The 17391-nt window shown below is 35.2% G+C and overlaps 1 protein-coding gene across 1 annotated transcript in view; it reads right to left on the bottom strand.

The window, feature by feature from the left end:
* Positions 1 to 17391, bottom strand: part of GPATCH2 (G-patch domain containing 2) — a 120576-nt gene that overhangs the window by 25210 nt on the left and 77975 nt on the right. Inside the window, exons 6-8 of the mRNA XM_039569320.1 lie at positions 9520 to 9584; positions 7108 to 7147; positions 4445 to 4515 (exon numbers count right to left, since the gene is read on the bottom strand). Of these exons, the coding sequence (XP_039425254.1) occupies positions 4445 to 4515; positions 7108 to 7147; positions 9520 to 9584 (176 nt within the window). The remainder of the gene's footprint in view (positions 1 to 4444; positions 4516 to 7107; positions 7148 to 9519; positions 9585 to 17391) is intronic.

Genomic DNA, 17391 nt, shown 5'->3' with positions numbered 1-17391 from the left:
TTTATCCTTTAAAACTGGGACAGACAAAAAGCTGCAATTTTAACCAAAACAATTACAGTCTTTTGTAAAGCTCTCCTCAGGTTTGGTGCCATTTTATCTATTACAAGCTTTCTTTAAGTACTAATTCCCAGAGAACACATTTATAAGAAGTGAAAAGACGTGAGAGTCATTCTCTTGTATCAGCACAAGCACAGAATTAAACTGGACTGAGAAAAACTAGGGAAAGGAGGGAAAGCAAGAGTTGCAAAAACCACAGGGAATTTCCGTCAGTGTTGTTTACCATGGCAGGAAAAGACTTCAAAGACTTCTGGCCAGCTCAGGTGATCACTGGAGGACTGGCACACAGTCCTCCTGCCACACTACAGTAAAGGCCAAGTAGGGAGCTCCTGCTGATTTTTAAAGAAATATCAAGGTACTATCTCTACCTCAAGCTATGGTCTACTTTGCAGCCACAAGAATTGGCTAACTAGCTCATGCTAAACTGCTGCTACATAGATTAAATTCTTAACACAGCCTCAGTTAGGTAGCTGAAACCTGACATGTAAAATTCTACTCTACCTTGAAACCACTTTCATGAGTACGACTTAATCTTCTTTCAAGCCAGGAATGAACTGCATAGGAACTAAAAGTAGATTTTTTTTTTTCCTCTTTTAGACATCTCTGGGGAAAACACTGGCATGTGGAAAGACAACAAAGAATTATCAAGATTCAACCCAAAAAAATTACTAAGTGGTAAAAATTTGGGCGCTATTTTCCTTTCAGTTTCTCAATTCAGGCACGTATCAAATTACAGTTACAATACAGTAAGAAAAAAAAATACGTAGATGAAATAACTCAGGTACTTAACAGGAGCAGACTACAAAAGAAATATGACACAAGACCTCTATGTAAAGGAAATGATTCCACGACAGTAACTTATTCAGAGTCCACTGTTTTCCCAACCTGCAATTCTCTTGCTTCTAGTTACCTAGTTATGGCATTGACTGTATGACCAAAGGCAAAATATGAAGTTGGTTAAGTATCCTGCTTATTCTGTTAAATGAGGATAAAAGTACTTCCCCTCTTCATAAGGGGGCTGTGAGGATAAGTACATGAGGTATTTAAAGACAGAGAGATAGTTGTGTGATGGATGTCCCCCCACATAGTTAACAATGCAATCACATGTTCAAAATCATGTTACAGCAGTTCAGCAAAATATCCTTCAACACTGTCCCCGTTGCTGATCAAAGGAATCTTAGCCATGGGGAATCTCCTTTAGGTAAAACCCTTCTTTTGTAAAATTTTAAGGAAGTGACTTAAGAAAACGTATTTTACCTCATGAGGGGAGCAGGCAAAGAGCCCATGATCAGCTCTGGCAGTTCAGCTGCCAAGCAGCAACTTGTTAACTCCCCGTAACTCAATCATGTTTGCCCACTGCCTCGGGCTACAGACAGACATTTGGTCTGCTAACAACTGCACCAGATGAAGACATTACTATCCCAAGCTATTTGTTATCACGCATCTGCTGGAGATTATCAGCTCCACAGCTCTGCTGGAGGAAGAAATCGTGTGAGCACGCCTTCATGTGGTTTGTACAAAACCAGCCAATTTAATTTAAATAGGTGAGTTGAGCTAACCAGGCTGGTTTTGCCCAAAGCACATTAAAAAATTCAGACAAAAAACCTTCTCTACTGGCAAAAGAATAGGGGATGAAAACAAGGAGCTGGAAGAATTATCTATCCTTTAAGCAGTGTAGCTGATTTGGAGAGGAGACCATTCCCATCCTAATGCAGAGAGATAATATAAACAGAGAACATTTTCCAAGGCTCTAGAGGAGAAAGAAATGCAACTTTTTAAAGAGCCTTTTTCAGTACTGTTAATAATCTAAATAATGAATGGGAAAACTAAATATTTGCAGATTAAATCTTACCTGTATAGGTAGCATAAATAGATAGATATATTGAACTGTATCAGTGTAATATAACCTATCCAGGTTCTAAGTTTTGTAGTGCAGGACTGTCCCCCACATCTGGTCTGCCAGTAGCCATATCAACAGTTCTCTACAATCTATCTTGGCACTAGCAAAAGTTCATGTTAGTTTGTACAGGATTAGATAATTATCATTAATTTTGACAGAAGAAATCTAAGACATTAAACCCAGTACAGTAAAGCTCATCCCAGACAGTATGATTCCACCACAATGAGACAGCTGCAGACCACTGCCATGTTTAGAGCTCCACACCTTTCTGATGTATTTACACAGTAAATTATTCCACAAGTCACTGATCTAATGTAATAAGGGTATTTACATATTGTCTACATGCTGAGACAAGAACTGTGTTCAGTCATCCAAAAGGGGTAAGAAAAGTCAAGGCAAGCATAGAAAAATGTGTGTGTACACATCTCAAGACACATATGAAAAACAAAAGAAAGGTCTACCAGAATAGCAAATGAACAAGAAATGCCGTTATCTGAAAACGATACAAAAAAAAAGACCCACAGAAATTCAGTCTTGCAATAAAAACAGCTGTATTCTGGATAAGTACAATAATTTTATAGAATGTCCAAAACTTGTCCACTGCTGCTCTTCTCTCACTGCATTTAGCAACAAAGAGCAAGACAATTTAAGGTCAGAGCCACTACTTTTTGTACGCCTCTTTTTAAGGGATTGCTCATCTGAAGTAGCTGGAAGTGTCCATATATGTTTAATATATACCATGTAAACAAGACTGTATGCTTTCATATTCTAAGACAGCAGATGGCCTATTAAAAACATGAGTTTTGTAGTACTTTGAATTTTTTTTTTAAGTCACTTCAAGTTTCTATAGTAGACAGAGAGAATGGTGGTTTTCTGAAAGAGCACAAGTAATTATTTTGAAATAACCTGACTTATTTGGATGAATCTGGACTGCGTACATCATGTACCTTGTAATACATTGTAACAATAGTTTATGTAAGTGCTACTTTAACAATATGGGTATTTTTTTGAAAATGCTAATCTTCACTTATCTGGATTTGACATGTATTACTTCTACACAAAACTGCCACATCTTTATTGGGATAAGAGTCTATTAAGGTACTGTTGACTGGACACGAAGAGAGGTTGAAGATCACTTCATGTATTTAATGCCACTTTACAACTCTCTCTTCTAACTGCTTGTGCAGGTAACAAACAGTTCCCAAGAGCTTCATTGGCCAGGATAACAAACATATAAGTTATGATTCTGAATTCCTCATACTCTGTTTTATTTTGCTACAGCATAAAAAAGACCCTAAAATGACTCTGAATATAATCTGTTCCTTACTGCTCACTTTATACCCACTTTATACTCTCAAGTTTCCTGTGAGCACTCTGATAGTAAGAGTGCATTTATGGTGAAAATTCTATCTAAAGTTAACTCATTCAAAAGTTTGGAGTGAAAATATCATTTACAAGTGCACTTGCAAGAAAATTATGCAGAAATTTTCAGAATTTTAATATAAAAGGTTTGATAGACAAAGATAATCAAAATTTCTATAGATGAATGACTGACACTTCTGTAACCTATGTTTGAGAGCATGTAACCAGAACTTCTATACAATGAAAAAAATTCATATTTAATATGCATATTTAAAAAAAAAAATTGGTCTCCCTTTCCAGGTAATCAGCAAGGCAAGTATCTAAGAATATTAAAATCTTTGGTCTGAGTGACTGCATATATACTAAAAAACAACTGGTTGACAGAAAATTGTCTCAAGTGGTACCATAGAATCACATGATGATATAAATTTATTACAACTTTTTGAAGAAAGTAATTTAATGGCACATTGCCATCTTTACAGGACAACATAAAAATTGTGTAAGGTGTTGTGCATAGCATGGGAAGCATTTCTGTAGTTTCTCATTTGAAAAAAATGCTAAAATTAAAATAATTATTTGGTAGAATGGATTCAGCAGGTGACTTGCACATTAAAAAACCCCTCTAGAAACAGACTCCTATATCAGTAAGTTCAGTCTTGAAGTTTTTGTCTTTTGAGGGGAAGGAAAGAAGATGGAGATAGAAGTAGATTTGTTTTTATTAAGTCTTCACAATGAAATGTTTATTGTCAAAATATATGAACAATTTAAGTGTTACAGTATTTGAGTTATCTTCTTGATTTCAGATATGCATAATATAATTTTATATGTTTCCAGCACTTAACTTACATGCCAGAAGCACAAACCTTACTTTGGCACCCATTTAATTCTGATGTTCTAGAGATTAAGTTTGGCAAATGCAGTTGCATTATAGTCACCAAAAAAGGTCAAACACTCATACATAAGGCAAAGATTATGCCATTCAAAAGAAATTCTTGAAAGTAAGTTACAAATAAACCCAGGAGACCTTTGAAAATACCCCAAAAGAATAGTGTAAGTTTTATATAAAGATTTGAGAAATCACCAAATACATCAAGTGTACTAAAGGCAGCTGCCACATTAACTTACCTGCTGGCTGTTTTTACAGAGCTGTTCTTCTTGTGTCCCCTCTCCGAGCGGTTGTCTCGCAAGAGCTGAAGCTGTTAAAAGAAAACATGTTCAGAAGAGTCTCACAAACAGTGCCTTCATTTGCTTTTTAGAATTTTTATTCTGACAGTGCAGTTATTTCCTCTCTTGAGTAATCTGTCAATAGTTTTCACCCATGACTGAGATGGACATTAACAGAATTTTACAATAGTAGCTAATATGTAAATATATATATCCCACCAATTTAAAATGCCTGAATAATTGAAAATGTAAGAATTAAAGCATTTTCAAAGCATATTAGAAAGCCATGCAATCACAATTTCACAATTAACTTATCTGTAAAATTTTACAATTTTCACAATTTCAATTAAAATTTTTGAAGTCATATAATTAGAACTGTTTGGAGGACACTTAACTTATAAAAAATTGTTCAGGTTAGCACTTGTATCTAAGCAGTTATGAAACAGTTGTAAACTCTTCTAAGCCCCAGGAGCTTTAGTAATTTGCAAGTTGCAGAATCAACAAAAACACAGTATTAAAGCTTCCTGTAATAGTGAGGAAGTAGGAATAGTGAAGGATTTGTTTAACTGAAACAGTGACTCAGCTTCTGAAACAAGCTGTGATTTATTTTGTTTATTTTTAGACAAATAAAGGAAGACTTTTCATTCAGATGCCAACACTCAAAATTGTATTTCCAGCATTATGACATTTGTCAGACGAGTCAAGGCACACTGACAGTAAAAAATAACATGTACATGCATGAGAATGCTATACTAAAGAAATTGAAACTGGACAGTATAAAAACTCCACAAATGTTGTTTGAAATGTCTCATATATTGAAGAAAAATTAGAATGAAAGACTGTTTAGAAACAAAGGAGAGGCAAATCGACCTAATATTCACAGCAAAGACACTTGAAAATCCTGTGGAATTAGGAAATGATCAACTTTAAGACTTGGACAACCAACCCTTAATGTTGTAGATGACCATGGACTCCAAAAAAATGCCACCAGTTTGAAAAACTGAACAATTTCTCTTCAACTCTCTACAGCTTCCCTCTTGTACAAGGAATGCTTCTTGTAATTTCAACTATCTAGTTCTCAGACGCAGTAGTTTACTATATAAATAAATTTAGTGAGAATTTTATTGGTTGTCAAAATTACATTACACCATCACACTCATTTCTTTTCTTCCTCTGTCTTAAAAAAAGCTCAAACCCATTATGTACCAGTAACATCTATAATTAGTGACATTAGCTTTACTTCACCATTGCTTAGTAATCTGTAAATTACAAATTCAGTTAACTTCAGATAAGCTCTGAAAATACAGCTCTTAGGAAAGACGGAAAACCCCACATAAAATATAAAATTAACTCAAATCTGCTATTATCGCAGAAAAATTGATTAATTCATCAAACTCATGGTAACCTAGTTTTTTTTAGGTGATCCTTACACTAGAAAATTTATTTCAAAGTAATGAGAGTTAAATGTGAATTATATAAAGCCGTCTATTTAGAGGCGAAGTGTCAGTCAGCTTATTGTAACATGCTGGAATCACAATTTACAGCTAAAACTACTGTGTTTTATCCACTCTGGCAGTTTTGGGTAAGTAGCATTGCTTGCTCTGGAGTTCAAAAGAAAGGGGAGGGAACAGGAAAGGTTTAAACTATGACTTACTGGAGCTACAAGAGTTCATGATGGATCATCTGAAGATGAACCTTCCAAAGACTCTTCAGACTTTCTTTCCTTTTGAAGTTTGAAATCTTATTTACATTTGCAAAAGTACCAGCAAACTGGCACAGATCTAATGCAATCAACTGTTAAATCAACTTTTTCCAACTTAAAAAAATGGAAAGTTTGTGTTAAATTTCAATGTATTGATGATATTTTCAGCTACTTTTATTTAGCAGTTGAAGTTAACTACACATCTATGGAATGAGAGCAGATTTATTCTCACATTTTATAGTCCTGGACAGTATGTTCTGTTTAGACCTCACTACCATCCACAAAGAGAGGTATTCCTCCATGTCTGAAGACAAGCTAAAGAACTAAGTGCCATGTTGCTAATCAAACATTAAATATGGCTTCACATTCTTGCAACCACATCTCTAGGCTTGGATCTCCCAGGGACTGCACTGTAGGGGCTCAGCAGACAACATAGTAAGGTATTTTCACCAATATCTGCACCATGATGGAGATGTAACAGTTCTTTTTTTTACTGCAGTAGGCATTTTAACCAATGAAATGCAGAAAAAAGGAATTGAAGATCTTCCTGTAGAAGGCTCCCCACTTGTGTAACTGGTTCTGTATTTCTTGATTTTGGGAGCGAAACATTTTGCTTTCCAGCATTTTAAGAAATGTAACATTTGGAGATACCACAACTGACAAAATCATTAAAAAAAAAAAAATCAGAATTTTCATTTAAACACTAAAACCTCAAAAATACTTAAGTGAAATTAAGTGACTAATTAAAGATTTTTAATTAAGAGAATTTTGGAAATGCACTGCTGTTAATACGTTTGCTTAAAAGAAGATATGAAATTATACCTGCTTTGTTTGCAATGTCTTAAAATATTAGCCCACTACCTCTGGAGTAAAGTTCTTTATACATCTCAAGTAAACTGTTCTTGATCAAAGCAGTTCTTACCTGGCTGTGTTCCTTTCTAGCCCCAGGGCTAAACCAGTGACTGTGGGAGAAAAAGAAAAGACAGGTTTAACAATATAACTAACAAAGCACATGCTATCATATGACCAGTCTGTGCATGCTTTTGGGTATTTTATTGCCTGCCAGGAAAATACAGCCGTTGGCTATGCTTTATTTTAATGGGGTATTTTTATTGAATGCTTTAAGTTTGTAACAGTTCTGAAAGAATGCATCACAGTTTCACTTCTGAGCAGCTGCTGGCTTTATAGGTAATTATATTTTGTCAAACAAGCTAAAATAATACGTAAATGATGGTATTTTAATATACTACAATGCACATGCTATAAATTAAAGTAATTCCATATTTAGTACTGAAATGGTACTTATTAATGATTATAGCTGAAAAGACTTTAAAGCAGTTTGGACTACCTGATAGCTGTTAATGTATTATTTCACAAACTGAGGTCTGAGTTTGAAACTAAAGTGAAATGCCAAGTCTGTAGTCAAAACCTAGTGGCTTCATATCTCCATACAACTGCAAAATTGTGACTATTGGTAGCTTTATTTCATAGAGATGGAAATTCAGATTAAGATTTTGACATACAGGGATGTCACAATGTGCCTCTTCCCTCAACAGCAGTAAAAGCATAATAATACTGGCTCACATACACACTGTGGTCACACAGAACTGAATTACCATCTGAATGGAGCTGTAGCAAGCATCATACAAACCTGCACACTTGCAAAAGGAAAAGGAGAAAGAAAAAAACCCCCTACAGCAAGGGGGTCTCAAGTTACATACATGTAGTATCTACATACTATTTGTGTAAGCAAGCAACAGGTTTTGGTCAAAGGATAAAATAATTCCATCCATTGAAATACTGCACAAAAAGAGCATCCCACTATCTGCTATTATGCTTGCACATTCCTCTAGAAGTGTAACCAAAGATTACAAGCTTAACTTAGCCATGCTTTTTCTAAAACAGTTCCATTCAATGCAATTTAGCCCCATTTTCTCCCCCAAGCAGCCACATAATTACACTTCAATTTTTACTTTAATTAGTATACTGAAAAGATTCAGATTCCATGGAACTGTCTGGTTTAAATCCCTTTTAATTTTCAAGTCACAAATCTGAAAGTTTTGTGGCTTTTTGTCACTCAACTTTTCTGAGTTTGATAATGAGCAGCCAACCCTCTCATTCTTGCATAAAAGACCAGCTGTCACCCAAACCTCCATACTGCTTTTTCTACTTTTAAGGTGATTAAGGAAAAGGAGATGGAAGTGAAAAAGGAACAACAGCAGTAAAGTAAAAAGTATACCTTGAGACAAGGTAGACATCTATGTATTTTGGACATGAAACATTCATCAATTGTACTCAGGAGTTCAAAATCTGGTGAAAACTGGGAGATTCCATGTACACACAACTTTGACACTGTTTTTTACCATTTTGTCCATTCCCTTAATTACAGTATTATTTGTTTGCTTGTCTTTTTAAGTAAAATAAGTAAAAGTAAAACCCATAAAATAACAGTTGAATTACTGGTAGAAATCGGTAGAAATAACTTACAAAATCACAACCTCTTGAATTTACACACGCATTATCAAGTTATGAGATGATACAGAGGTGGATTAGAGGTGTAAAACAGTTGGTACTGAGGAGCTGATGTTTGTAGTACCCCTGGTTTGGCAAGTTTTGTTTTAAACTGTGGATGATGTATCTAGTAGCAGTTAGAACATATAAATATATCTCCAAATATACAAATTATATATAATTTCCTCATCATGTATGTCTATGTTTTAGAGTTTTGTTTTGAAAAATAAAGGAAAATATAATCTTCCAAGTGTTCAAAAGATGTAACCAATAAATAATGCTGCTAATGTTGTCAGCGGAAGAGAATAAGAGTTTACAGTAATGACACACTAGAGTAACTAAAGAAAGTGAATTACATTCCCTATTTACAGGTGTTTAAAAAACGAATTCAATATCTTTTTGTGAAAATTATTATAAACTTCTTCCTCACACGATACATCATGTGAAAGACTCGATAAGATGCTTGTGTATTTGCATACATTCAAGCTTGGCATTTCTGAATTTCTCTTTAGAGAAAAACAAAACAAGTATTTTCGAAGAACCCATTTTTGCTATCCAGCCTTAAACAAGTTTGCATTTTAGGAAAGGATACTTAGAAAGTTCATAAAAAGACATTTACAAAGACCTGAATTTCATGTTTCCTTAAGAAACAAAAAATGAAATAAAAAAGATTTTAAGTACTCTTATTAAATAAAGACCATCAGGTAAACTGAGCTGCGGCTCTCATCACATTTGTGCAGTTGTAAAATGTGGCTTTGAGACAGAGGTACCATTGTAAAGCAAACCATAGCAAAAAGTTGTAACTCCCATCACTGGTACTCACTCATGGTGAAGAGAATCCTGGGACAAGTGAACTGTTTTCCTGCTACCACCTGGTCCTGGAGTTATCTAATGGAAACATAAAGGAAAAATGTCTTTGAATAATGGGGCAGCATATGCACAAAATGGTTGCTTATTAAGAAAATACATCACAAACATTAAACACAAAATAGATTATACTAACACATTGTACTAAATACAGTAAATGCAATTAGCAATATCTGCAATTTTAAAGTAAAGCCTGAGTGCAGAAAGTGCTATATGAGATTAAGCAAAATCCTTTATGTGTAATTCTGATTGGATGTCAGACATAAAGACACAGACATCAAGGACCTAAGTTACTTTTCTGTAAAGTCCATGAGGTACTTTACTTCCAAAAAATGAAAATTAGATGTTTTGAAAATCATCGGCAATATACTGTCCTTATTTATTGCTCATACAGCAAAAAATTTATTAAAAAAACCCCTCCCAACACAAAACTTTGGAAATTCAAGTTGACAGGGGATAGAAAGCAAAGGTTAAATAATTTTTACCACACTGTACTGTAGTCCTTGTCCAGTGCTTTATATAAGCTGAAACCTAAGATATGTGATAGTGTCAACTGAAGAATGATCTTCAGAATGCACGAGAGCACATGCAGACTTTTGCTGATGATGACATTCTGATATTGCTCAAGAATGGATTCAAACAGCTTTATTCTTATTTTTGCAAAATGCTTAATTCATGCCCATGTGTAGATAGGTAAAAGCAGAAGAGTAAGAGACAACACATGAGACATATGCTCAAGGAACTAGAGCAGCAGGCAAACTCTTCCTGATGGAAAGAATGAAGGAACAAACTTTCAGTTCCTTGGACACAGTTTTATAATCAGGAGATAACCAGAAGTGGAATGAAGTCAGATGTTGGGCCAGTTTTGACAAGAGACCACAAAAGCTCAATGGTAATATATTTACATGGCTCAGGCTTGCCAAAAGTACGTAAGCTGGAGATTCATGGATAAAAGCAGCCTACTCGTCATTAGAAGAATAATGAGCTCAACTCTTAAGTGAAAATATCCCTATTAATGTGGTTTTGTAATGGAGAAAAGGCAGGGCAGTCAGAGCTCCAAGTCTGGAAGACTTTCAAAGAATGCTCGCTGAATAATTTGAGAGCTCCAAGTGGTTAAAGTATTTGAACAAAATCTGCTTCTTTGACCTGAAGAATGATGTCACTCTAGGCTGAATTGAGAAACAATAAAGTGCTGTCACTTTTCTGGCTGACGGGGATTAAGAAGAATTGGTAGTATCTTACCACTGAAAAATCTATGCAAGCATACAAATCATAGTAGAGGAAATCACGGCAGCTACCTGGGAGAACATCACCTACTGCTTTATGCCCATTTGGAATTTACTGTTTTACTAGACTGATCAAGGCCTTACACAACCACGGGATGATAATAAAACATTGACCAAATGCTACTGTTTCAATGTCATGGTTCATCTAATAATAAAACTGAGAAATGGCCATTCACAAAGACAGACATGGAAATATAAACCAACATTTTAATATGTAATTTCCAAATTTTAAGATTAATAACTAAACTGTTACTTTAACACTACAGGTAAGCATGCAGCTCAGCTCTTGAGAGTTATATCCTGCATTAATCTCAAAATGAGGTTTTCATGCTATTCCAGTGGGTATCCCTGGAATATAGTAATCCATTTTCTACACTGTGGCTGTAAGAAAAGCCGACCGTGCCTATGTCATGCTTTGTTAGAGGTTCATGATCACATTATCTCATGGTGGACCTGACACTTTTATTCAGTTTACAGTATGTTCTGTGTACAGGCAACTTATTTCCTTTGCCAGGGCTGCTGACAACCTTTTCCACACTATATTAATCTTGTTTACAGACTTTATCTTGGTACAAATATCAGAAAACTGAACTTTTTATCTCAGGGAGAAAATAAACAACATGTTGACAGAAGCAAAAGCTATTTTCTGGACTAAAATTGGTTGTTTACCTGCAGCCATACTTATGGAAACAAGTTTAAGTTTCCAGCTTACTCAAAATACATAATCTGGAATTTAATAAGCATGGAAATTTCAAGAAAATTCACTTGATAAATTGCCAGTTTTAAAATAATATAGAAACCACAGAAGTATGTTTTTCCACCAATTTATATGAGAATATGAACTTGCTTGGAATACAGTTACAACTGATCACAAAGTACAGAGTTCACATTTCTCCTGCACACTCCAGATGGCTTCAGCTACCACACAGCCACAGAATATCTGTAAAACTAAACTCATAAGGTACACACATACAGACCTTTGCATGAAGCTCAGTGCTGATTATTGTAAGATTCCCAACATGTTAATACAAATTAATTCCTGTTTGCAAAACTTACCCAGGGTGTAAAAAGCTAAACCAAAACCCACTGCCCACCTTCATCTGCTACCTCCCTGTTACAAAAATCTCCAAAGATCTGCTGAATGTCCACAGAAGTGAGCGCCAATGGCTCCAAAGTGACAGCAGGTTACAGGACACTAAAATCAAAACAAATACCCTCTCCCCTGTTCAGATTCTGCATTCATGCAAAAAAAAGCTGTTATCTATCTGTTCATCTGTTAGATGATGATTTGTAATAACATAAATACAGTAGATTTTTTTTCAAATCTTTTGATGGATAAACTTTTGTGGAAAAAAGCCATTGCACACTTAAAAGTGTGCACACACAACATGAACAGAATTCTGACTTCAAAAGTTCCTTCCTATGAGACATTAAAATGCCTAAGAAATTCCAGTATCTTTCAACCTTTTTAGTAGATTTTTAACTACTTAACAGACTATTTAACAATCTGTGTATCTAGAAGTCACACTACCCCATAATCAAACATAATGATAATATACTGGGACATAGGTAACTTAACTAATATAAAAAGTGAAACTATTTAGAACTTTTTCTAATTTAAGACTAGCAGTTTTTAAAAAAGATTATTAGCTGTAGCAAATCACTAGGAATGACATCCTAAGGGATGAGGAACAATATTGACCTCTAAAAAGTGCAAAAGACACAAGTCTTCACACAGACCAATTGTGTTGCACCTCTACCACGGCTTAGTTGCATAAAGCCACAATAAAAGTAGGACTGCAAACAGAAATCAGGCAAATGTTTGAGCTTCCTTGCTTGTCATCTTCCTCCTGGGAAAAAGTCTCTCCAGGAAGAAATACTGCAAACCTGCAGTTAATGTAATTGTTTTAATATTAAAAAAATTTAGGGTTATTTTTGGAACACTTAATTTCTTCTGGCTACAGGTCCTTTCACCACTGCTTGAATAAGATGACAAGGTGATGGCTGCATCCTGTTTACAGAATCCCTGAGACACAGGTACTTCAACTCAGAGACAAAGTACTCCTGGTTTGCAAAGATTGCTTTGCCTGAGAAACTATGACCTAAACTGATGAACACAGAAAAATGGAACAGTATTCAAGTTTTGCCTCAGAATACACAACTCTATAAACTGCTGCCCAAGACCACAGAATTACAGAATCACTACAGTTGGAAAAGACCCCCAGGACCATCAAGTCCAACCTTCAATTGAGTACCACCATGCCCACTAAGCCATATCACAAAGTGACATGTCCACTCATTCTGTGAACACGTCCAGGGATGGCAACTCCATCATTTTCCTTGGCAGCCTGTTCTAATTCTTAAGCACTCTCAGTTTTTTCCTAATATCCAACCTGATCCTCCCCTGCCAGATACTACACATGACAAACTTCAGAAGTGATACAAGGAAAAATGTTGGGATTAAACAGAAAAACGACAAGAAAGGCAGAGGATTTCACTCTGCAAAAATAATATTGAGCACCCCAACTTTTATTTTAAAATGCTAATAATACAGAATAGAGTATTTCAGCTGGAAGGAACCTACACTGATCATCTAGACCAACTGCCTGACCAATTCAAGGCTGACCAATTTTGAGCGTGTTGTTAAGGGCATTGTCCAAAAACACCAACAGGTTTGGGGCATCAGCCATGTCTCTCAGAATCCTGCTTTAGTGTTCCATCACCCCCTTGGTAAAGAAATGCTTCCTGATGTCCAGTCTGAACCTCCCCTGGCACAGCTTTGAACCATTCCCACATGCTGCATCACTGGGTCCCAGGGATGAGAGATCAGGCCATCACTCTCTATTGCCTCTCCTCAGGAAGCTGTAAGAGGTCATCCCTCTAAACCAGACAAGCCTGGTGTCCTCAGCCACAACTCACAGGACATGCCTTCCAGCCCTGTCACCAGCTTTGTTCTCTCCTCTGGACATGTTCAAGGACCTTCACGTCCTTCTTAAACTGTGGGGCCCAGAACTGCACGGGAGGGGAGGCTGCACCAGTGCTGGATACTGCGAGATCATCACCCCATTTGAGTGGCTCACACCACTGAGGGACAGGGAGCAAAGAGGCCACAGCTCAGTCACAGGGTGCTTGAACACTGCCACTTTATATGAACAGGCTAAAGGGTGTCCAAGACTGGAGCCTGTAGAGAACATTATTTCATAAAAAATAATCAATTTACTGGATCAATTTATGCATCTTCTAATTGAATATGATAGTGCTACTTTAATTTACATGTGCTGTTTAAAGTAGTAGTTTAAAGAAAAGGTACTACTGTGCGCCAACAAAAACCCACAACACGTTAACACAAAACAAAAATATGCTACCTGTTACTTAACAATTCTGCTTCTCATTTGAACTGTTTTAATGTTCAGTTACTGAACTGCCCAAAGAAAATCATTAATTATTTTTTAAGACATCTATGATAGAAAGCTCCCAAGTATGGATGTGTTCAAGACTCAGTATTCTCTTAATATTTTAAATAATATAAACAACCCTAATATGCATACTCATCCATACTTCTTGTGCCTTATTTTTTCCCATGTTATCACGCAATCAAGTGAGCAAATACATTCCCTGTTTATAATTTATGTTTATCATAGGGCATAATATTTTTGAAAAAACACAGACTATGTCCTATTCATAACTGTTCCTCAGGTATATTTTCCATTACTGAAAAAGTAAGTTTCTCACAGATTAAGTAATTTTAAACACTGAAAGTGGTATTTTTGCCTCTTGAATTAGATTTTATGCCAAGCTCTCTGTAGCATATGCAATGAAAAGATACTACTGAGCTCATTTTTTGCAGGATGTTATTTCCTTGCTATGATTTGGCGGACTTGGCAGTGCTGGGTTTATGGCTGGATTCAATCTTTCTTACAGGTCCTTTCTAATCTAAATGAGTCTATGATGTGCTTAAAAGAGCCACATAAATAATTATGGAAGTATTTGACTCGAAAGCTTAGCTTAGTCATCACAATTATGGCACATTCATAGCAGGCAAAACCAGTAAAATTCCAGTAAAATTTTGCTGGACACTAATTACCCAAATAAGCTAGCTGCTTTCCTAAATGAAAGAACAGGTTCCTTTTTCTGCTCTATAAATTAACTGCTATGATCAACTACAGCTTAAAAAGTTGTATAGAAAATAAAATTTTCTCAGGCAGGATTTTCGGCAAAGAAGTTGTTTTCCAAAATGAAACGCAATTAAAATCAAATTCTGGAGAACAGGATTTTGCAGAAAATTACAGCATGACAATGTCAAATTCATAATTCACATATCTGCAATTGTCAATTTATAGGAAATTAAATCAAACTATATCAAGGGAAGAAACAGAGAAAAATTTATTCTCCACATTTTATTGCACTGATCAAGAGCAATACCTATTTATTTTCAGCATCTATTTAGCATTACTCACTTTATACCCCTTCTTCACTAGGAACCTTAGAAAGTACATGCATGTAACAAAGTTCTGGATTTAAAATACATATTTAAAAAAAATATAGATGCACATTTGACTTGGAGCAATATAGAAAATTATGAAAACAAAAATAGCTATCACAGTATACATTACTGGAATATTACCATAACCCTTGCTTGACATTACCATTACATTTTTATTCCCTCTGAAAGCACACTCTTGCTGAAGGGCCCAAACTGACCATTCCAGAGAAGCATCTCTTTAATGTACAGATTACCTTTAAGTGATGCGCAGTCAAACTCTACGAAGTCTCCATGAAGACATGGCTCACTGGCAGAATAGTTCTATACCAGTTTCTTGCTACTCTAGTCATATTTCTTTAAAATTAACCTCTTACTAACACAGTCTTGCAAAAGTCAATGGATCATTGCCATTCTGCTTGCAAAATACATGCAAGTGATATGGAAAGAAAAAAAACTATAAGAAAAATAGGTCAAAAGACATGGACTTTAATCCTAAAATAAACAAGCACCTCCCTGTACATGTTTTCCTGTTTTCTCTTAATGTATTAAAGAAAAAGAGAGAAAATAAGAATCAGTAAGTTTCTTGGCATGACAGAATATGTCCCAGCTCCCCAATCTCTCCAGTGATTCCACACACTGTTAAGAGTTTTCTCTACATTTCTTCTCACACAACTGATCAAACTGCCTCTATCTTCTGATATACAGCTTTCAACTGAATGATTAACAGATCGAAAAGGAATACCATGATATCAGAGACCAAAAGAAGAAAACCCTACCATTGAATCTAGTTACTTCAGAGAAAAATGGAAAATGTAAATCCTATGTATAAAAGCAAAGAAGGGAATTTCTTTGTAAACTTTTGCTATTTCACAGTTTTTCTCTGCTACTTTTAAGATAAAACCTGACTTTGAAGTTAAATAATATAACTTTAAAACAAAAAGGTACTTTTTGAAAAGAGACTGGCCTGGGTATAATTTTTTTGGTTTTTTTTTAAATTGTAACATTGACAGAAAATATCACACATCATGTTTTGTCTTAAATCTTTGGGATTTAAATCAAAGGGACCAGTTTTTACATACTATAGAATAGGGAGAGTAAGTTAAGTGATGCACTGCAATAATATATATATTAGTGCATTCCTGCTGTTTTTAGGTCTGTAATTCAGTAACACTGGAGGAGCTATTAGAGGAAACAATACTAGTGTATAATGTAACAAAAAAAATTGGTGTATGGAGAAAGCATCAGGTAAACTGAAAATTTTAAGTCTCCCATCTGCAAGGAAGTCAGTATGAGAGTTTCTTCTGAGATTTCTAATATTTAATATGTAATAGTACTACGTGGCACTATTGTGCCAACAGCAGCTAACAGCACTGCAAAAAATGGACTGACTTGTAAGTCTCGAGAAGAAAATATAAACCAGAAATTCTTAGTTTTTATATTTAAATTAAATCAACTCCTTGTAAAAAGGCAAATGTAAGCTCCTCCTGACTGCAAAATCACACAAGACAGCACCACTATTTCAATATTTTATATTAGGAATGGGGAAATCTTCAGTGTAGCTGTGAAACAAAACAATGGCCAAAAGTTTGCTACTTCAGTACTCTGTAAATAGCTAGTATTTAACAAATTTCATTTTAATCAAACCAGACTTACCTTATTTGGGAAACAGAGCTACTAATTAAATGCTGCAATAATATGCTGCATAAATATAAATATATATATATAAATCTTTATTATGATATTTTAGCTGTCTGTTTAGACATAAAACTTATTCTTAGGTGAAATCTTCACTAAATCAACGCAATTTTGATTTCAATAGTGTTGGGACTGTACCCTTTTTAGATAAGAATAATCTAAAATGCTGAAATAATGTATTAACTTGTAAAATTATCATCAATAAGTAAGTTACCCACACAGTCATATAGAGAGGAGGAAGGAGCAGAGCAGTGATTAATTAGGCTGCTAGCCTTGATCTGGGAGATGCTGGTTCCATTTGGGAAAAACAGGAAAAATATTTAAACAAGACCCTCCTTTCCCTTCCCCCAAGTAATCTGTAACA

The sequence above is a fragment of the Corvus cornix genome, chromosome 3, assembly GCF_000738735.6.
Source record: "Corvus cornix cornix isolate S_Up_H32 chromosome 3, ASM73873v5, whole genome shotgun sequence".
Classification (NCBI taxonomy): Eukaryota; Metazoa; Chordata; class Aves; order Passeriformes; family Corvidae; genus Corvus; species Corvus cornix.
Note: the sequence above shows the minus strand (reverse complement) of the source record. Positions and strands in the feature narration are given on the sequence as shown.